This window comes from Dunckerocampus dactyliophorus, chromosome 21 (assembly GCF_027744805.1).
Source record: "Dunckerocampus dactyliophorus isolate RoL2022-P2 chromosome 21, RoL_Ddac_1.1, whole genome shotgun sequence".
Taxonomy (NCBI): Eukaryota; Metazoa; Chordata; class Actinopteri; order Syngnathiformes; family Syngnathidae; genus Dunckerocampus; species Dunckerocampus dactyliophorus.
This window is the reverse complement of record NC_072839.1, coordinates 11,623,005-11,645,846: the sequence shown is the minus strand read 5'-3', so window position 1 is coordinate 11,645,846 and position 22,842 is coordinate 11,623,005. Positions and strand designations below refer to the sequence as shown.

At 44.3% G+C, this 22,842-nt stretch overlaps 1 protein-coding gene across 5 annotated transcripts; it reads left to right on the top strand.

The window, feature by feature from the left end:
- The first annotated feature begins 611 nt into the window (after positions 1-611).
- On the top strand, positions 612-21,932 carry pde7a (phosphodiesterase 7A). 5 transcript variants are annotated; one of them, XM_054765139.1, is made up of 13 exons: positions 7,571-7,605; positions 10,247-10,301; positions 12,562-12,622; positions 16,755-16,844; positions 17,370-17,533; positions 17,622-17,685; positions 18,091-18,287; positions 18,363-18,494; positions 19,728-19,819; positions 19,907-20,051; positions 20,124-20,220; positions 20,299-20,379; positions 20,480-21,932. In XM_054765139.1, the coding sequence occupies exons 1-13, from the start codon at positions 7,586-7,588 to the stop codon at positions 20,713-20,715; spliced, it is 1,434 nt and encodes a 477-aa protein (XP_054621114.1). In that variant the 5' UTR covers positions 7,571-7,585; the 3' UTR covers positions 20,716-21,932. The 5 variants fall into 5 exon arrangements, with proteins under 5 accessions (XP_054621113.1, XP_054621112.1, XP_054621115.1 ...); XM_054765138.1 differs by lacking the exons at positions 7,571-7,605; positions 10,247-10,301 and adding an exon at positions 612-1,586 and having other exon boundaries at positions 16,758-16,844; XM_054765137.1 differs by lacking the exons at positions 7,571-7,605; positions 10,247-10,301 and adding an exon at positions 612-1,586.
- The last annotated feature ends 910 nt before the right edge of the window (positions 21,933-22,842 follow it).

Here is a 22,842-nt window from a genome sequence, read left to right as displayed (position 1 = left end):
GACCGTGGCTGTTGCCATGACACATCCATTGTCCTGACCCCCCCCAGCACACGAAACTCCCCAAATAAAATGGTCTATTAATGCTGTGTGTTTATCTTTTAAATGTGATCCACTCAGCACTCAGTTGTGTGTTCAGCTGCACCTTATCAAACAACAAAAAAAATCAATCAATGGCTCAGTATGTTGGAGGCAATGCCAGATAAACACAGACAACAAAGACGGAGTGCATGCTGACTAGTAAATGAGTAAAGGAGCCAGCTTTTCCATTTGCAGTATGAGTGTCTTGAGTCACTTGCAAGTGGAGCTGCTGTATTTCCCGCTGAGCTCCCAAGTAGTATGAGTCATGAGAGGAAGGTAATCACAGGCAATGATGTGTGGACCGCTGCAGGGCAAGCCCCGTTGTGGAGGAATACCCCTGAGAAAGTACACGCCGCCTGCAAACCACGACTCAAATAGGTCTTGGGATCGCCCTAGTCGCGTAGCCAATCAGAGCAGCTCGTCTATTTCTTGTTAGGGCGAACGTCCAACCGACGTGGAGGTAACAACAGCTGCCTATTTTCTATTGGTCCACTCCTGATAAAGGCGTGTTGTTTTTTTTTTGCTCCCCAACAGCACCATCTCTGGCAGGTGGTGCTTTTAAAGCGTACACTTGGTTGCCGCTAATGTCGTTTTTGAGAGTAGTTAAAACGAAATCAACAATTGCATTGACTTTTTAAGGAACATTTTTTATACAGACGGTCGTGGTGTGTCTTGAAAAGGCACCGGAAACGTGGATAATGAGCTAGGGGTTCCCCCTTCTTTTATCTCCCACAGAGGTTTGGACATCGGCGCCTTCATCTTTTGCAGTTTTGCAGAAAACGACCAAAAAAGAGAACACAACGTGTTGATGATGTGTCAGCATCGGTGAAGGCGAGACAATAGAAAGAGGGGAACAAAAAGCCCCCACGCCGAGACTGACGAGCTCTCCCATCCCGGAGTTTGGATCGCTTTGGCGTCAATATGTCGATATGATACGTTGAAGAGCTTTGTTGTTGTTTTGTGTGTGTGTTTTTTTCTTAAGTATCATTTAGTTCTCTTGCCGGAATATGCTGAGCCGAACGCAAAGCAGCGGACGTTGGGTTCTGCTTTAAAAAATGAGGAAGCGTCTCCATAAAGACCCTGAAAATGGCAAGAAGGTCTCGTCGTCCGTGGGCCTGGATTTGAGCAGAACGAGAAGGAAAGGATCCTCCGCAGAAGAAGCAGCAGCATGATTTTTGTCTTTATCCCCCCACAATGACACCAAAGGAGGTCAAACGGTGGAGATAGATGAAGGCGATTCATTTTTTGCAACTTCTGAGGCGCCCACAATGAACACTTTTCACTTCGATAGCAGATATTGAAATATTTTTTTCTACAGGTTTTCAAGTATTTTTGTTATCTTGTTTTTTTTTTTTTATCCCGACTATTCAATGGAAGTATGTTATCAGCTGCCAGTGTTGCCTCTAGACAGGCCGGTTCCCAAGCATGTCCTCAGCCGGAGGGGAGCCATCAGTTTCAGCTCCAGCTCCTCTCTCTTTGGGGCCCCTGATCCAAGACAGCTGTCTCAGGTAAGCAAAATCCTAACACCCTGACGCCCTTCCGTCCTATTGTGTAGCCCACCACCGTTCCTGTGTTCTTTTAATGCACCCTTTCACCAAATAGGTCCATAGGAATCTTGCAGGTGGTTGTTGATCTCCAGGCCCAACAAACACCTGCATGACTCTCACATTTGTCTTATCTTTATTAGCCTTTGACCACACGCTGCCAAAAGATGTGCATGTTAGCCACAGATAAAAAGCAGACCAGATCTTGCATCACTGTATCACTTTACTACTTTGCTTTTACAGGAGCACACCACACTGTTATTTATGTCAACATCCCTTGACACATTGGCAGAAACCACATGCTTCAACTTCCTGCTTTCTTCGTTTCAATATTCTTTGTGAGTAAAGCACAGAACGTACACAGCAAAGATGTATCTTGTCCACTGGTACAGTACAGAACATCTCCAGTGTTGTTTGGTGCAGTCTGCTTTTTTTTTTTTTTTTTTTTTTAACCCTTTCTGTGGGTTTTGCACAAAAACAGCCCTCTCCGTTCAGGCCATTTCCCTTTGCTTCCCCCCAAGAAGAGAAGTGTTGCATGCCGTGGCGTTCAACATAAGCATGAAGTCACCATATGACCCCTCAAGCGCCTTCTTCACCGTCCATTAGTGCTTTGAGTGTAACCCTGCTCTACATAGGCACTCATGTGTGTCCATCTTCAAACTAGTACGCTATCACAGGGAGCTTTTCTTTTAAGACAAACCCATAGTCTGAGCTATCAATGGTCCTCAGTGGCGTTTATCCCCGGGCATGGACCATGCAACCCGTGGAATCCACTGTGAGCCTTTGCAATACTACTGCTATCAGCTATATTTACACAAGAGATGACATCCACACTATGTATGTCTTTTGTTTTGCAATGAAAACATGCACCCCTCACTGTGTTGCCTGTGCTGTAATTGAAACCCCAAAGTTTGACCCCAAATAGAATATTGGAGCGCTCGCTAAAAACACCCACTGTAACTTTAGGGTGTTAAGTTGAACCGGCAAGTTGAACTGGCAAGCCAATGTTTGTAAAATTTGAACACGATTGGTTTAAAAACACGTCCTCCATGCAAGTCATTGACCGTTTGTATGTTTGTCGCGTGAAAAAAAAATGGGCAAGCATGCAACGGTACAGCACGGTTGGCTTGCGTACTATGGCGCTCTCTCAACTGTCAACTGATTTGGGTGACAAAACCAAGTAGTGTGAAGTATACTCATTTTTACAGATAATGCAGCGCTCTACTGTGCCACATATATCGAGTTACACTCCTTGCTCTGCTATTTCTATTTTATTCTTTGGCTAAAAATGTTGCTTTGAAAGCCATTTTTTTAGCTGCCGCAGTTGTCTATATGCCCTGCAAGGGAAATGCAAGCCTGATTCAGGGTTTACATATGCAAACCATAGCCTTTCCATTGGTCAACCAGCCCCAGTGTTTGACAAGGGCGCAGCTAGACACACTACACTCACTTTCATGGACAAAATGCAATACCGACCATTTTAAAACATCACTGGTTTACGGTGGAGTTCAAAGCCGTGTGTTAAAAGCTATGAACTGTGTCCCCCTTTGTCCTTTATGTTGAATTGATTGTGGGTGGATTACCTTGTCGCAGTGGTATGACATCATGCTATTTGTGTAGCTGACGCAGCTTTCACCATCCCAGCTGAGGAAACCAGATCAGGTGGAACTGAACTGCGTGCTGGAAACATCCTCAAATGGGGCCAGAGGTCATTTTTAGTCCACGGGCCACACTTGTTATTGAGTGACATGTATGATGCAATGGCAAAAAAAACGCAAATGCCACTCCGTCACAATTATGGTACACATGCACAAGTGCTGTGTGCTAAGATGTATTTATGACTTTTAAGAGTGTGTGCATGTCCTCTGCGGCTGCCGTGTTTTTATGTGTGGTTCCACAGGCCTGTTGTTTGTGGACTGGCATGGCACAAAGAGGCAGTTAGGCATGTGCCTAGGCACTGTGGGCAGAGGTTTGGCTCTCAGCCAGACTCACAGATGGCCCGAGTCTGTGTCTTCTCTTTCTGCGGTTTTGTTCTGCTCACACACACACACACACACACAAATCCTCTCTTTCTAACTCTTTTTTTCCTCTACACCACCACCTTCGTGCCTCCGCTGATGACGACAATCCATCGAGTAAACAGGGGGCGAAGTGGGGTTAAAGACACGAGCGAGTCTCAGGGAAATATGTCACTCTGTGGTCGTGGAATGCTTATGATGGCGCGCAAGAGGAGGCGTTGCGCTACACAACAAAAGGCCTCATTGATTCACAGTGCTTTTACTGCTTTTTATGTTGGCGAAAGTCGTCTTGTCTGTTTATTCTTCTGCGTGCATCGTGCACAGATTATTACGACGAGGAATAGCGTAAAAGAGTCATGTGGGTCCCATCTTGCTTTCACGTTCAGAAACTGCCACTTTCTCCTCACCGCCTTGTGGCTTTTCTGCCACATAACACAAAAGCCCTCTTTCTGCCAAGCACTATAGAGTTCAGCTCACCCATGGTACTGTTTGGGCCTTGATCTGGTCTGTCTTTCCACCACTCGGTGTGTAGGCGGGATGGTGATGGCTGCGTAAATAGTGTGCTGGTGTTATCCAAAACACAATTGGCTTTGAATACTGCCTTTGTTGCGATCCACACACAGTCGTGTACTTGGCAATAACCCTCTAGAACCTCACCATACCACACCAGCACGTTCCATAACTCAACAACAAAAAAACGGTGCAGAAAAGTGGGCAAATTTGGTACTCTTTGACAAAGTAAACGCAAGAAATTATAGTTTGTTACCAAACTTGTTACTAGACTTTTTTTTGGTCCCCATAACAAGTTTTGACAATGGAATCACAATAAATTACAATATTTCACCAATGGGAGTTGTAGGATTGAGCTAGACTTTCCTCTTTTGGTACTCTTAATGGCTTTTTACAATGGAAACACAAGAAATGATTGTATGTTATGACTCTAGGGGTAGGATGGGACTAGACTAGACACTTTTGGTACCTTTTTTTTTTTTTACACCTTTTGACAAGCAATTTTGATAGGTTGTGGATGGTGGTGGTGGGATGAAGCTAGACTGGTACATACCATTGCTTTAATGAATGTTGCAGTCACGTGGCTTTGGTGCATAATGGAGGCCAGCTGCTTGCACTGCAAACGTCAATCTCTTGTCAGCAGCACATCATTGCCAGCCGAAATATCATCATCATCATCATCATCAGTTCTTTCTCATTTTGGATGTTTAGACACACCAAATGATAAGCTTATGCGTAAGCACTGCAGATAGCGCTGCTTGTTGCATCCGCACTATAGATGTTGCTGTGCACCTACGCGATAAGCCGCGACTGTAAGAGAGAAGAGAGGAGGGGGGGAAAAGTACTTTGTTGATTTTAACTGCGGCGATAAGGTGCCGTGTCTGCGCAGGGCCCGCGCATTGACGTTGGTTCAGGATGTGGTAAGAATGCTGAAGGAGCCAAGTGTTTCACAACCGTCCTCAAAAGCTTTTTAACCCCCGCGCTGCCAACGTCTGTGAAATTTTTCGGACTTTCCCGGAGTCTGCGGCGGTGTTTGTCACCAAGCAGGGATGTGTAGTATTTGGTAAATAAACGGGAGCGAGCCCTCACATCCTGCCTTCATTCGGACACAGACACTGTCTCTCTTTCTTTGCCTCTCTGTTTGTCTCTGCGAGGGGGGCCCCTCTTATCACATGACCATTCTGTTTTTGTGCCGCAGTGTCGAGTGCAGCCGGCCATGAGAATGTGACTGGACTAACTGTCAACGTGACTCACCGTTAATCATATTTATTTACCTTTTTTGTGTCCTTTTAACGTCCATATCATTGACAGGCCTTCTTTAGGAGGTGAAGACGTTGAGCCAGGAAAGTAATTAGAGCCTGGGAACGACGTTTTAAAATGAATGAAATTCCTTTGCAGGGTAGACAGCCAGTGAGAATATGAAGCAAGTCTCCCCCTGCGTCTTTGCTGTAGTGCTTTTATGGAACGCTGGTATAAAAGCCTGCATGAATGGCTTTATGGTGTTTTATCTACCAGTGGGAACATGGGAAAAGAGGTTGCAGATCGGTCGCTCCTTGGTCGAGGACCAATTCACCTCTTCAGAAAGCGAGCGCAAGTGGAGTGCGTCAGAGTGGACGGCGATCTCGTAAAACACTCTGAACAAGTAGATTCCATCTAGTGCTTTTTGTATGTGGCCGCTCGTGCCAAACACACACAGGCCTGGTCCGAATCTACCCGCAGTTGAGGCTTAGCACACAGTTACTGGAATGTGCCGTCCCGCACGGCAGAGTGCTGCAAGAGGTCATATAGCTCCCAACGAAGCCTTCTGTTTCTCATGTCTGAAACTGTGAATTTACATGCACGCGGCGTGCACGCCGTCACAAGAATAACAGTTGTCTCTGACTCACAGTGAAAAAGCACCTGTGTGAGAATTCTGCAACAGGCACTGTACGCTTGACTAGCATTGAAAGATGACAGGAAGCTTGTTTGACACATGCACTAAGAGCTTTTATTTCCCCCATAAAATGTTGTATGTACAAGACAACTGCTGTTTCTATTGGTTAAAGACAGATATTCAACAGAACAGGATTTCACTTCTGCTCCAGCGAGGTCATTCCAGTTCACGTTTTCAGCCCTTTGGGATATTGTTAGCATCTATTTAACCATAACAGACAGCCATTTTCTGACAAGAGAAGCCCTGGGGGTACTTTAATAGTCAGAGGTTTTTAACGCCATGTGACCCCAGTACCCTCACCCCCTCCCCCAGCCGTCCCTGACCTCAGAAACCTGAGTATCGCAACCCCAGGCGGAGCGGATGAGCTGAGATAAGAAACAGAGCCACATGTAAACGAGGTTTCATGGAATTGCAGCGTACACAATGGACACACTCATGTGAGGATTATGGAGACGAGGCTGCGCTCCAAACCGCTCCAGGGTTTTGGTGATTTTTTTTTTTTTTTTTTTTTTTTCAGAAGGAACTCCACTAACATGAAGTGTATAATTATTAATAGTCAATTTTATAATCAGGTTATTATCCACCACTCATTAGAGCCACGATTATAGCATACCTACTTGTTCTGTTGGCAGTTTGTACATACTCTTGTGAAAAATAGTTTGTACTCCTGAACTGGTGCGCACAAAAGTTTAGAGCCTTATGAAATCGATTAGATTTTTTTTCCCCAAATTCCATTTTTTACCTTATAGACTTACTTTGCCAGCATGCGTACCTTTGTGACAGTAAATAAAATGTCCGTTAATTAAATGTAAAAATCCTTAGTTATTTCCCAGTATTTCAAAAAAGGATGTAGCTTGGCTAGCTTTTCGAATCGGATGTCATCCACAGACACAATGCTACAAAATCCTCAACAAATTAATGCTTGTGGTTAAGAAAGACGGAGTCCTCAATGCAATTCCAATTGCATTATTAATAAATAATATAGATAATAAAGACATTTTTTGTGACACCGTTGTTTTGGTTACACAATTAGACAGTATGTGGCGAGCAATACTCTTATTTTGAAGGCTGGTTGTGTGTGTTGAGTGTCTATTGACGGTTAAGACGAGCTGGGAGCAAGAGTAAAACGTCCTTATTTCACTCAGAGCTTGCACGGCGTCAGTGCGTAGCATGTTGGCCACACGGTCAGGAGATCGGGAAGATCTGGGTCCGATTCTCCGTTGGGCATTTCTGTGTGGAGTTTGCATGCTCTCCCCGTGCGTGCGTGGGTTTTGTCCGGGTACTCCGGTTTCCTCCCACATTCCAAAAACATGCATGTTAGCACAACTCTAAATTGTCCATCGGTATGAATGCGAGTGTGAATGTTTGTTTGTCTACAGTATATGTGCTCTGCGATTGGCTGGTGACCAGTCCAGGTTGTACCCCGCCTCTAGCCTGAAGTCAGCTGGAATAGGCTCCGGCATACCCGCGACCCCAGTGAGGATAAGCGGCATAGAAGATGGATGGATGGCATTAACAAGCGGTGAAACACTGCACATACACCGCCGCATTACCATGCTCTGCTAAACTAAGCTAACCTCGCTAGCTTCCATTCACGCTCTGCAAAAGAGGTTTGTTTGTTTGTTTGTTTTTTTGCTAGCTTTTGCCGGTATTTGAGGTTGTGATGACCTGGTGTTTGTGATGAGATTCCGCCACGATTGAGCGGTCCGCCAGGGAAATACTTCCCCACACAAATGTTCCCTCTCCTCACAATGACAGCACTTCATTCACATTATGTCAGTTTCCGAGAGATTCCACGTTTAACAGTGTGTTCTGTTTTTATTGGCCAATTCCGTGATTCTGTCCCAAGAAAAGAGTTAAAATTCGTCAAAAGATGCACCCAACCCCTATTACTTTTGCTGATCAATCCACCACATGTGGGTGCTGCTATTAAACACCAAAGTTTGACTCCATAAGTTGGATTGACTTGAAATTTCTCACACAGCCCAATGCACTCTACAAAACAACAATTTTAGGCGAATTGCCGCAAAATTTGGTCCACACCTGCAGGGCGCTGACAAACGTGCGTAAAATTTGAGCAAGATTGGTTGAAAAACATGGCCGCCATCATGCCAATTTTGCAGGTGTGCCCATAATTAATTGACTGATTCCAATTTGTAAGGATATCTGTATTACATACTGTATATGCTGGCATGTCTTCTAACACATTTTGACCACAACCTATAGGGGGCGCCACAAATATCATTAACACACATGAATACTTGATTTTGAACCAATTGAAGATCAGTGCAATATGTCTGGCTACATCCAAATGGCTCATGATGCTTCTAAAAAAAAATATTTAGTCTCTTTTCAACAGTGGCCAACACACAATTGATCGGGCGCGCCGATATTTATAATGACCTCATTCCAGTGTAGTCCGGCGAATTATCTTTTTCCATTCGACGTCACCCATGGAGTGAAAGGAGGTCACTGGCCAACAGATGGGAAGAAATTTTAATCCCGCGTCGTTCCATGCCAGAGGCTGTGGGTCAAATGTAAACTGGCAACCAACGCGCCTCACTAGTGACGCCAAAGCGATAAGTCACGCAAGCTGCGATTCATATGGCAGCCTCGTTTGCACACAAGCGGAACAGTTTTTCACGGTCAGGCGTTGTTTGGAAATTGACACTATGGCTGCATAAGCACTTATCGAGACATCATAGCGGGGGGTGGGGGGCTAATATAATGAATGAATTAATCAGAAAAGAGCACGCGATGGAGGATGTCCAGCATGTTTTGTTCATGTGGCTGACATTTTGTCCCCGGACATTCACAGGGGAAACTTTTCACACGCCCGAATCAGCTGTTTCCCGAGCTACCAGCGATGACATCTCAGATATCATCGCCACTGTCTGCAGCCAGAGAGCGACTTTCGGTTGTTAAGCCGCTGCACCGCCACACCTTTGTGTAACGACTATGAGTGCGGGCACAGCACCACCTTGTCCAAACAGTGCATTGATGCGCTTTGTTTTGCATACCTGCTTTTTGAAGTGTGGATGCACGGACTGAACAAAATGTCCACAAACACACAGTGCGTGTACTCAGTGTACACAACACATGCTTGGATTATGTAATTGTAGCTAACCTCGAGGTTCATAAACTTAATGAGATGATGAGCTAAAATGAAATGCGAGCAATGTTTTTTTTTTTTTTTGTGGTCGCAGTGATCCTGTTAGGTAACATTTGCACTTGCATCACTTCCAAACCACATTGTCCCAATGTCATTTTACAAACATGCTTGCACACAATCTACACAATGTTCACACCAAGCGGCGGTGCTGTGTGTGTAAACACGGAGGCCTATTGACACAAAAATACGGTGTTGCGGATGACCCACCCCAAGTGGAGCTGTTTGCTCGTTGGTGAAATATTAGCTTTGTATTGATCGCTGTTATGATCTCAGTGGACACACGTTGTCGGGGCGTGAAGGAGACTTTCACTAATCCTCGGGACATGAAGTAATGAATATACGAGCAAGTTGTGTTTGTGTTCGGTATAAACCGTTGAATGCTAGCTGAAGGTGAACAGACCCAGTGCCATGCCATGTTGGATGTATCCACATCCACCGCTTACATCGAATTGAAATGTGTTACCGTTTTATGTGCAACATGGCCACTTTTGCTTACATGACATCTTCTTGGATGCTGACAATTTTCCGGGATGTGTCGCACTTATTTTTGTAGTTAGGCTTGTCCTGCAACTTATAGTCAGGTGCGATTTTAAATGTCAAAATGTATACCGTAATTTCCGGACCATAGCGCACCAGTATGCAGCCGCACCCACTGAATTTAAAGAAAAAGGGGGAAAAAAAGAGCCGCAGGTGTCCATGTCGGAACCATGGGATATTTTATACACAGAAAGATGAATTAATTTCATTAAATAAATGCTTTTTTGCTGAACAGTGCGTGTAAGACAGCTGGTTAAACGTTAGCCTACCAGAAAAGTCATACATCGTTGTCCTCCTAAAACCACTAGTCGTCCTCTTCAAGTGTTGGAGCCGAACAGCCCCAGAATTCCCTCAGCAGACCCTGCTGGTCTCTCTCCTTCTTTTCTTTGTCGCTACCAGTGTCACCCCTCGCCCCAAGGCAAACCAACCCCCGAACCTGTGCTGTCCTCCCCAGCACGCAGCAGTCTATCCCCCCGAAACCCAACGGCGACAGTGGACCTCCCGACACGGTGTGTATATATATATATATGTAATTTAACTAGGGATGCTCAAATAAGCGGTTTACCGATACCGTCGTGTGTCATTTTTTAGCTTGATTGAAACGTAACACATATGATATAATTGAATAACATTTAATTAATATACACAAATACTGTATATATAATTGTGTTCTGTCATTCATCTTTGTGTTCATAAAAAAAAGCAAAAATTGACATATTTCACACATTAGAAAAAGTTAATCGTGATGAATTAATTTTAAAACTGATTAATTTGATCAAAACGTCAATAATTTGACAGCCCGAGTGTGCGCTACACTGCATGAGCCCAGTGGAATACATTGTGGCCGTCGACAACTGCGCTTTCCTAGTTGTCTATTTTTGGCTCCATTGGAAGGATAACAGGAGCCCCGCGGCTCAATCATCAGCCAATCAGGTAGCGCCGCTGAGTCAAGTGTCCAGTCATGTAGGCTTTTTGTGGAAGGGGAAACCCTACACTTGGGGGGAGCCCCAGAGGAGGCGGGGGGACAGGCCTAGAGTGCAGCCAGGACGTGTGTAGACAGCGCTTGAGTGTAACCCCAACCTCCAGCAGGTGTGTGTTGACAGAGCAAATAGACAAGAACACATACACACAAAATATCACAGTGGCCACTGCTGCCCCTCGGCCGGTGCCGAGGGATGCCGTCAGCGCGAGACTGCGGCACGTGACATAGCAGCCATCCATGTCTGGCGTCGTGTCTCTGTGACAAGGTCAACAGGAGCACGCTGACTCTTAAGTCAAAAGAAACTTGACAGTCTGTACTTTCAGAGAGGGAGGCCGTAAAAGGGAACAGAAACTTTCATGGCTGGGCTAAATCTGCTTGGGAAGTACCCACAATAGTACTCGTAGGCCCCGTATTATAGTGGTTATGAAATAAATCTCCACATATTGGGAGCGTTTTGCCCAAAATGTTGTTCAAAATCTCACCTTGACGCTAGAATTTCTGCACTTTTAGTCAGCCTGGGAACATGCTGTATTGTGTGTCTGTAGCAGTAATGCTAATGTACTGTTTGTCCATGCTGAGTGTGTGTGTTCCTCCAAGAAGCGCTATTGTGCACTTCATCCACTTTTTACATGCGCACTGGAACTCAGTCTAAATCTTGTCCAACATAACAGATGCCATATATGTTGTGCTTTCCATCCCTTTACCACCTTTTACGCATCAAAGGCCCACAAGGGGTTATATATCCCTAAATCAGCAAGTCCTGATGATTCGGAGCCTTTTTTCTAGAACTTTCCACATCTCGAGAATGAGTTAGAACGGAAGACTACGCCATGTGCGGCTCACGCACAGCCACGGCGCTCAACACCACTGTCGTGACCATCATTAAGGATCCATCCATCATCAGACTAGGACTTTATTTTTGTGTTTAAATCGTGTCTGCCCTTTTTAAAAGTGCAAAGCAAACTTGTTTCTGCTACTTTTCTGTTTGTCCTTGATTATAGGGTGTAATGTATATGAATGCTGCTTCTGATGCTTTGCACGCCTTGCACTCTGTTTAGCATGTTGCGTTTTCTCGCAAACTGTAACCCGCTGACCCATCATTGTGTCCTAGACTTTCGATTGGGCTGATCTTATCTGTCATTTTGGAGACTGAAGCACTGCGGTACTTCTTTTTTGTTTTGTTTTTTTCATCACAGCTACAATTTCTGCTCTCCAGACCTTCTTCTGCTCCCTGTGACCAGAGCTCGCTATGAACCGGGGGAAAAGGCTTTTGCATTCGCAGAACCTTTTTTTTTTTTTTTAAGTTATTAATAAAATGACCTAACAGCAACATCATGCTAGGTTAGTCTAGTCGCGGAAGAAAAACAAAATGACCAAGTCGAATAGCCCACGTCTGTAGCTGACAGTTGGCAGGCTTTTATATTTTTGTTTGTTTTGTTTTGTTTTAATGTGTAGCGAAGCCTAATGGGACACTTAATATTTATAGACTGTATTTTATTGAAGTATGTGTTGTAAGGAGGCGGGTTCACATCACGTTTGGTCTCTCATGGCCCGATAAGGGCGGTGTGAGTGCGGTATCAGGCAGATGATACAGAGTTGCAACACGTTTATCAGTGTTTATACACACACACACACACACACACACACACACACACAAGAGATTACATCCCAACTGTCGCAACATTGCACCTACCCACCCTGTTATTAAGCTCTAAACTGGACACATTGAGAGTGTTTTATTTTTACAACCCACTTGATTTGTCTTTTGTTTATGTGTGTTTACGCAGAGACGTGGGGCCATCTCCTATGACAGCTCGGACCAGACCGCGCTGTACATTCGTATGCTGGGTAAGCGCTGGTGTACACAAACACGCACACTGTGGCTTGCAAACACAGTAGGGTGGGAATAGGATGGCTCCGCATGGAGCGGAGAGAGGAGGGTCGAGTGAGATTATGGAAAGACGCATCTTAAAAGAGCATATTCACTCAATCCTGCTGTGCCCTTTTGGTAATCTTTCCATCACAGTCGGCTTATGTGACGTCCCTTGATTGCACTTTAGCCAAAAAAAAAAAAAAAAGCCAGCATTTATGTTCATGTGTTCATTCATGTTTGTGCATACTGTGTTTTTACTGTGGCAGGTTGAAGTAAATGCGTGCTTGCCTCCATCACCCTCAGACCGCTTGTGATAATATGATTGGAGGCTTTCCGTTGTCCAAGGAAGTTGTTTGCTACCATGATTGCAGTGACCACCGTCCTACCTGGAGTGAACCAGGAGAAGATGATTTACTGTATTAAACGGCTATAGATTGCGGCCTTTTTGGTAGCTGCTGCACAAATTCAATATAAAATAAGTATGAAATGTTAAAAAAAAAAAAAAAAAAGTACTGATTAATATGGAACCTGAGCCATCCAAGGTAGTATACATTGTTCTGCTTCATTATGTTTTGTGGCAAATTCACTGTAATTTAGTTGAAAACAAACAGACAATTGATCAAATGAATAGATCGCTTGACTATTGTCCCCCCCCCCAAGAAATTTTTTAATAAGAGCTAGTTGTTATGTATTATGTGCATTATCATGTTATCTTCATTTAACATTATTTAACTTGGTGTCATTTTAAAAAATGCATTCCTACAAATAAGGGCCTCCCCACTAATAAATACCTTGCCCCAAATTAACGGCAGGTACTTTCTGTAGTTGAGTAATTCCATTTAGATATGTAGATATACACCGTAGGTCCTCAGTTAGTGCCCTCCGCTGTAAAAAATCACTGGGTTGTACCCTCCACTTAAATCAACGCCGCACCTCAAATAGACACCTCCATTTCTCCCCATCTCAGAGCAAAAATAATTATGTATTATTTTAACAATGTTATCGTAAAGATGTGTATTCGGTTATTTGATATCATTTTAAAAATGCATTCCTTGTACTTTCTGCAGGTGAGTAAATAGAATTTCTGGATTTGGAATTAGTATAATAAAACAGTATATTTAAAAAAACTATTAAAAGAAGACCCCACCAGGCCAATGACAAAATATGGCATCCATTGTTTTGGGGGCATTTTTGTTGATGAGATGGTGTTTGCAGGAAATGAGAGAAGCAACAAAAGACACATGCACAAACAAAGACACACATGCGTCACAACTGTTGGGTCTAATGTGCGGTGGCTATACAAAGAAGCTCTGAATGGATTTGTGTAGTCTTCACTTGAGATACACAATGTTTACCTTCCAGTTGTTGATGCGTGTGAGGCAACAGCTGTGTGTGTGTGTGTGTGTGTGTGTGTGTGTGTGTGTGTGTGTGTGTGTGTGTGTGTGTAGCCTCTATAATCATTTTGCTGGGCCAAGCAAGTATGATGACGCGCTTTCGTACGTCACCAGCACAAAGCATCTGTCTTTGTGGACGCCTTCTATTAAAGTTGAGCGTGAGCAGAGGCACGCTAATGCAGGTCTGTGTCAGCCCGCCATGTTGACGCACATCGCTCAGGGATGACATGACCTACATCCACCCCTCTAATGCACCGCGGATGGGGGCGAAAAACCCTGCGACGCGCCAAATGTGCAGTAATCACGCAGTCAAGTGTGCGCACGTGCCGAGGCCGAGCACATGCGTCCTGCAGATGGGACTGATGCACGCACGCACGCATGAATTCATGGCCTCGGGCTGCATGAATTGTGTTGGATTTATGATTCACACGTGCAGCGGCGCAGATTAGACACGCATTCCTTCATGACGACAATTGTAGGGCATCTTTACACAATAGCTTGGATTGTAACTCTTAGTTTCTGGTATTTTGCTAGGAGCTTGTGTAGTATTTAAAGAGCTGTTTGCAAGTAAGTAACATGCTGCATGGGGGTCCACACGTGTATGTATGCATATATGAGTGTGAGTGATTGCTGCCACTGGAGTGTAACGCAATCAGAAGTGCCATGCTGGAAACACACCACTATCCAATGATTAGGTACACCTGGATACAACCAATGTTTTTGTCACACAGCAGCAGCCCTGTGATGAGCATTCATAGTTCTATCTGGGTTTACAATCACCTTTCTGTGTCCTGCTAGCCAAGCTTGGTTACATTGCATGCCCAGGGTCTTGTCCGTCCCCTCCTCTTGTGTGTATGTGTGTGTGGGCTACACATAAGTAACATTTTATACACGCAGTAATATAAAGTCTTGTTTGAGTTTCCAAAAATCACATCTTTGGCTTGTTCTCCTTCACTGCCACAATGGTGGGGGTTTACCACAATAAGGGGATAGAGCGCCAAAGTCCCAATCCACTTTTGAGGGCTCGGTTTAAGAGGGTTTATTTGCTTAATTCAAACATGACGGAGTGGTTAGGGTGGGGGTGGGGGGTTGGGGTTGAGGTGCTGTGTTCTGTCTAGTGTGAAGCTGGAATACAGCAGTTTGTTTCAACACAAAACAAAGCTTCATTATTGTGTTCGCAGCTTCCATGAGGGCTCACCGCCATTTATTTCCTCCCCTTTTCCTTCATTTTAATGTTATAGGAGATTTTAATGTATTTCGCTGCATTGTTTGGTTAGCTAGCAGAATTGAGCAAAAAAAGGCAAATGGAAGTATGAACCAGGAAGTAGTCTCATTAGATAACAAATACACAGATATGATGTATAAATTAGCAAATGAAGGTCTCTACTGATACTTTAAAATGTAACTGAATTCCTGTATATCCTCACGTAGCAACCAAAATGAATTTCTGAGTGCATCGTCCCAAATCCACACCTTCCTGTCAGGAAAATTATATGTTGCATTCAGCAGACCCTCCGGGATTTTGCGGTGCTGCGATGGCGCCAGTTCGCACACGTTCAACTAATCCCCGCAAATTATGCGCAGCCTTGCAACATTGTTGAATCCCCTCAACTTCCCTGCGCGTTTCGGCCAACCATTGTCATTTTCGCCAGTCGAACTTGTTCTTGAGCAATGCTCATGCATATCAACTGTCTAACCAATCAAATGCGTCCCTGCCTTGCACACCCACATCCTCACTTACCAACCGACTCACTGATGGGAATGTCCCCTGGTGGTAATACAACTGCCAACATAAATGTTCGTTGATTAAAACATTGGAAAAAAAAATAGGGATGCGCCGATCGATTGGCCGAATAAACGCTCACCTGTGGCACAGGTGCAGTTTAGTGTCCCCTCCCCCTTTCCTTCACACTGCGAAGGTGTAAGGCAACAAACCTCAAACAAACATGTCTGCCGCGTGGAACTTTTTACACGATGTGAAAATGGATAACAGCATTCCGCCGGGTTTTTGAGGCTCACAGCAAAGAATGAGAAGAAGGCAACCGATGTCGACGTCTGCCACCTGGCGCTACTGCCCATGTGTATAACAAAGAAGCCCGTTGTACATGTAGTACATCTCATAAACGTACCGTTAGAATTTTTTGGAGGTGTGCGTCAAGCTTTGTCGCTTACACCGGCGCCATGACGCCGGAGAATAACAACGCCTTCAACCTGAAGTTCACAGTGAAGGTAAAAAAACGACGAACTAATTCTGTGAGTGAATCAGGCCCCAATAAAATCCAGAATAATATACCATGTATATTTATGATGATGTGCGATACCAGTCAAATGTTTGGGGACAATTTGTCATTATACTGAATGAGAATGTGTGTCCAAACTTTTGAATGCTCCGGGATACTATAATGAAAGTATCAAGTGTAGAAAAAATGGTAATGTAATATTATTTGATACTATAAGAGGCCTCCTCCCAAATAAATGCCATACCTCTTAATATAAACACCTGGTTCGCTCTGTAGTTCATTCAGTAAATGTTGTGCTTGTCTCCTGCCCCATGGCAGCACCCATCATTGTGGCTCTGTCCATCAAATACATATCCTCAAATCTATATGCTCCTGTATATTTGACTTCCTGCATCCACACACACACACACACACACACACCTCTCTGTTGGAAGTGCATGAGCCTCGAGGAAATAAGTGCCAATTTCTTCCAGGAGATGTGAGAGTGAGAAGTCAGGTTGGATTTGAACCGGAACGACGAAGCTCCCATCCATACCTGTGCATCGACTTCCGAAACCTTCACAGTGAGTAGGAGCCGCCGCCGCCGCTGCTTCTCGATGGCGTCCCTCTTGTGCCGCCCCCACCCCCTGCACCTCCCCCATCACACACTCATGATGATAAAGCCAAAGGTGTGCTTTTTCTCTGACCCCATTTTACCCCAAAACCTTGTCAATGACATCACATACCTACACAGACACATTTGCGCGAGACCCGCCTCATGCTGCTGTGTTTCCAGCTTGCAGCCACAATTGATTCAGACATGCTGCTTTTGTGCAAGTGTGTGTGTGTGTGTGTGTGTGTGTGAGAGAGAGAACACTGACAAAGCAGGTCTACTGCAGACAAAAAGGCTTACAAGTGGGCGGCTGTGTCAGCACCGGAGCCTTTGCGTATCGCTGACCCGTGTGACCCTCCGAGCTCATGAATTTTGCTAACAGTCCTCGTGTATTAATGCAATCCTAGTTATTGTTAATAGCTATATTTGTGTGTGTGTGTGTGTGTGTGTGTGTGTGTGTGTGTGTGTGTGTGTGTGTGTGTGTGTTTTTGCATAGCACGCCTCAGCTGCGGGTCCACGCCGCCAAGCTCCACCCCCGAGAGGAGGGTCCGCAGACTGCTCAGCCTCCAGAGATACCTGCACTCGTCTCGCCTGCTGCGGGGAGCTCCCCAGCAGATCCCCTTACCTATCCTGGATGAAGACTACACTGGACAGGCCCGAGTACGGCGCAAACACACTTTTGCAATAAGAGTGAAACCCCTCCTCAATATACAATCTTTGCTCATCACGGTGCCTTCTTGTTTTGTAGTGCATGCTGGAAAAAGTCGGGAACTGGAATTTTGACATTTTCCTCTTCGATAGGTTGACCAACGGTATGTGAAATGTGAGAAACTTGAGTGATGCATGCAGACAGTATCCTGCTGGCGCCACCTATTGGCTGCTTGGCACATAATTCACAATGAACGCCCCAATGCACGAGCCCCCGTGTGTTAAATAGTGTGTTTTTACTTGGTGTGTATGCCCTGTAGAGTTTACTGATGCAACAGAAGCTTCCTCTAAATCATAACCACAAACCAGGAAAAAAAATACTTGTCAACATCCTTGATGAGATAGGACAGAAAAGAGATGGCAGACAACAAAGGCTCCATTCATTCTTGTTATTTTTAAAAACTAGTGAATTCCCCACTCCAGGGTTAAAAAAAAAAATAAAAATCTACACACACACACACACACACACAGTGTTTTACATGTTGTCGTTGGCTCATGTTGTGTTGCAGGAAACAGCCTGATCACTTTAACCTTCCACCTGCTGAACCAGTATGGCCTGGTGGAGCTCTTCCAGCTGGACATAGTCAAGCTGTGGCGGTTCCTGGTCATGGTCCAGGAGGACTACCACAGCGACAACCCCTACCACAACGCCGTGCATGCCGCCGACGTCACGCAGGCCATGTACTGCTACATGCGTGAGCCCATGGTGAGATGCAAACAGACCTGATTCATGTCCAGCCTTGATAACGAGCGAAGGTGTTTATGTTGTGGTTGAGTGCAGCTGGCCAAGTCTTTGACCTCCTATGATATCCTGCTGGGACTGCTCGCCGCTGCCACACATGACCTGGACCATCCCGGGGTCAACCAGCCTTTCCTCATAAAGACTGACCACTATCTAGCTTCACTCTACCGGGTAAACACAAATCTGCGTTGTTTATTTTGTCCCGAGTGCATTTGACTCTTCTAGTTTAAAGATCCCGTATTGTACTATTTTTCAACAAATGGAGAGAGGTCCCACAATAATGTGTGTTGTCCAAAATATAGCCTTGATGCTGGAATTTAGCTTTTAGTAAGCCTGACTGGGAACAACACCATTTTGTGTGTCTGTCGCTTTAACGTTAATGAGGTGTGTTTGTCCACAGTGTGTCTCCAGTGCACTTTTATTTACTTCTTACATATATACTGTAACACTAACATAATAGATGCCATAATTACATACATAAGGCGTGGGACAGGAGGACACACACAAATGTTAGCGGAGCTCTGTGAGCTACAGTGCTAACATTACACTCACATTTTAACAACAATGTCATGCATGGCCCGTGGCTGCTTTTTTATAGGCCCTGAAAATACAATTAAACATGAAAACAAAAAAAACAAAGGGAAAAAGGGCAGTGATTTTACAAGAATAAAGTTCAAATATTACCGAAACAGTCATAATATTTAAGAGGAAAAAAGTTGTAAAGGGCAGAAAAAGGTGTAATTCTACAAGAACAAAGTTGTAATATAAGGGGAAAAATTACATTTTAGACACAAAGTTGAAATATTAAAGGAATTAAGTTATATAAAGTTGTTGTTTTTTAATGTCGTAATATTATGAGAAACAAAACAAAAGAATAAGGTTCCAATTTTTGGAAAATTAGGTTGGGAAAATATTCACATCATGGGAAAATAGATTACGAGCAGAAGTTGAAATATTTGTAAAATTACAAAAAGAAAAACAAGCAAAAAAGTGTGACTTAAGGTAAAAAATTTCATCATAGGCTGTTTTTTCTTAAAATATACATCATTTTTTATACCTACATGGGCTGGTTTACAAAATGTAAAATATCAAAGTGGCCCCCACGTCCTTTCATTTTCCAGTATGCAGCCCTGGAAAAAGTTTGGACACCCCTGGCCTCAAGAAAAACATGATACAAAACATGAAAAAAAAGAAAATAACCTGAAACTTACAGCTCAGCGTCTGTAGCATAGTTTGGCAGGGTTCATTTTGTGTTGTCTAGCGAAGCCTGAGGTTGGAGGGTTTTTTTCCCTTAACTTCAAGAGTGAGGTAGATGATTGATGCTCATAAACGAGCTCTACAGACAAAGCAGACCTTTTTAATTAACGTATGTCGGCACGTTTTCTTGTTTCTTCCCACACAAAGAATACCTCAGTTCTGGAGAACCACCACTGGAAGTCGGCTGTGGGGCTGCTCAGAGAGACAGGGCTCTTCTCTCACCTGCCCGCTGAAGACAGGTCAGTTCTCTTAACCTCCATGACGATCCCCGTCCATCACAATTGCAGTGTTCCTCTTTAAACTAAGCTTTGTGACCCCCCACTCAGCTTGAGCATGGAGAGGGAGCTGGGCTCTTTAATCCTGGCCACCGACATCAGCAGGCAGAACGACTACCTGTCCCGCTTCCGTTTGCGCCTGGACCAGGGCAACCTGTGCTTGAGCAACGCCAACCACCGCCACTTTGTCCTGCAGGTGCTTCCTCACGTCAACCACCGCCCCTTGCCCAACTGCTGGTTCTCATTCTGGTGTTTCCTGCCTTTCCAGATGGCTCTGAAGTGTGCCGACATCTGTAACCCCTGCAGACCCTGGGAGCTGAGCAAGCAATGGAGCGAGAAAGTCACCAATGAGTTCTTCCAGCAAGGTAACACCGCTTTTTCTCCTTGTCTGTCGATTTTCTTGTCTCACCTCACACTCTTGACTCGGTTTATTGTTTATGCAGGCGACATTGAGAAGAAGCACAAACTAGAAGTCAGCCCACTTTGTGACAGAGAGGTGAACACAGTCGGCAACATTCAATTAGGTAAGTAGTTAACTTTGAACACCACTCGTCTAATAATGACAAAACTTTCAAAATATTGTGACCACAACCCATATCCTTTGTGTTTTCATCCTTCCCCCAGGCTTCATGACGTACGTAGCAGAGCCGCTGTTTGCAGAGTGGGCCCGTTTCTCTGACACGCGCCTGTCCCAGACCATGCTGGGTCACATGGGGCTTAACAAGGCCAGCTGGGGCGCCCTCCAGCAGCAGGAACAAAGCTCAGCTGCCGGCGAGGAGGCAGAGCCTGGCGCCACCGCCACCGGAGGAGGAGGAAGAAGCAGCTCCAAAGACATACCTCAGGGAAGCGGAGTATCCTGACGCTCCCTCGTCTGGGTTTGGCCACACAATGCAGGGAGCGTGCAGGGCGTCCACAGCCACATCTTTTTTCTTTTCCACTTCCCATCTTGATAAACCACTGATTTTATTTAATTTATTTAAGTTTTAATTCCTCCTTTTTGTTTGGACATAGAGCAATACATAGATACCTCATTTTGGCTCCTGCTGTAATTTCTTTTACTTGCTTATTTTTATTTATTTATCCTGGGTTTTTTTTGTTGTTTTTTTTGGCATTATACTGCCTGAAGCCACTGGATTTGAAAGCAGTATGGAAACTTTCATAAGTGCCATTTTGACAAGCCGAGTATTGAGTGATGCCACGTTGTTTGTATCGAAGATTCTTCCTCACCTTTTTTTGTAAAAAACAAAGCGTGACAAGCCCAAGTCGTTTTGCTGCCTCTACTAAGACTGTTTACGCTTTTTCTTCTTTCTCTCCCGCGGCGGCTTCACACTTTTGCCTTGGAAGCACAAATGTGAAGAAGCGTTGTTGAAGCCATGAGCAGAACCTTACACACACACACACACACACACACACACACACACACACACACCAGATGCCATAAGTACTCCCGATGATGGGGCGTGCAGAAGACACTCGGCGATGAAGCTGGACGATTCTTCCACTCCGGCAGATTGCATCTCACCTGAAACAAGTCGCTCAGGGTTCCGCCATGAAGGAGAAAGAGGAAAGGGGTGGGGGTTAGGTTGTTTTGTGTCCTTCGTGGCTGCATGCAAGCAGTCCGACTGCTCCGTGGATGCCTTAGAACTATGCACAAACCACGCTAAGTGACCAAACCAACTCCTGTTCCCATGAATGCATGGCGTGCTTGTCTTTGAATGCACTGTCCTTCCATCCCTTTTGCCTTCTTCTGTTATTAATATTGTTAGAACTACTCCAGTTAAACATTCCATTTTGTTTTGGTTTCATCTTTTTAAATTCTGTACAGCGGCACAACTCCACCTTTTTCAACAGGTGCTTTTTTTGTTGTTGTTACTTTAGCTGATTTGTATTTGGCTGTTAAAGTGCTGTAAGACTGTTGATGAAACTGTTTACAATTTGTCCCGACAGCCATTTTTTTGGAGGAAGACTTGAGTGTCGAGCCAGATTTTGTAAAGGGCTTTTTGCTCTTTTCGACTTTTTGATACATGCCTGTTGTAGTTACCTTTTGGATGAATAAAAATCCTGTTGTTGACTAAAATGTTGGGAGTTGGTTGCTCGAGTCAAAAATACTCGAATATACCCTAGCTCCAATTTGTTGATCTTTCTGGGGCGGGGCTTTCAAATGCATTTTTGACCCTGATATCGACATCAAATCCCTTAGTAGTGACAGGCAACACCCCAACTTGGACTCATGCGATGCCAAGTTAAACCGTGCTTTGCATCACTGATCCCGATACCAGTCTACTGTCAACACCATAATTGCTAATGTTATTTTTTATGGAATACAAGAATACATACTTAACCAACAAGTAATGGGACGTTGACAAGGCAAACACAATAGGTTGCCCCATTATTTTATAAGTGGCACTAAAATGGATACTTGCAATAAGAAGCGGAGGGAAAAGTAGTTCCTGCCAACAATATACTGTATGTGATTGACATTTATTGTAACTGCTTCTCTCCAACACACATCTACTCCAAACGTCTCAAAATAGTCATTGTAACTTTAGTATCAGTACAAGTACCAAAAATCTTGACGTAGCATCTATATAGGTATTGTATCAATCCGCCCATCACTACTCCATAAAAGTAGTACTCCACTAGTCCATGAAAGTAATTCTTTACGTTAACGTTGTTTAATAACGTGAGAAAAGAGCCTATCAAACTCGACTTATTGTGTTGAAACAGGTGACAGATGAAGTCTACGAGTGATGTAAGTGGTACAATTTTGCACAGCAAATCCAGCATTTGTCACTCAAGTACTTGCTAGCGACATAAATTGCTAGCATTGCTAACATTCACACGCCGTGGTAATTTATCAGTTTTACGTAACAAAGTATTCATTTTAAAAGAGTTAAGTTATAAATATGCTTCCAGACACTGTTATTGAGGGTGTAAGAAAGGTCGACACACAGTAAAAAGCGGGAAAAAAACGTATTTCAGCTTAA

Coding starts and splice junctions, on each gene's coding strand:
- pde7a (XM_054765137.1), top strand. CDS start 1,449: ATGGAAGTATGTTATCAGCTGCCAGTGTTGCCTCTAGACAGGCCGGTT. Junction 18,495..19,727: donor ATCTAGCTTCACTCTACCGG/GTAAACACAAAT, acceptor TCCCACACAAAG/AATACCTCAGTTCTGGAGAA. Junction 19,820..19,906: donor CACCTGCCCGCTGAAGACAG/GTCAGTTCTCTT, acceptor CCCCCCACTCAG/CTTGAGCATGGAGAGGGAGC.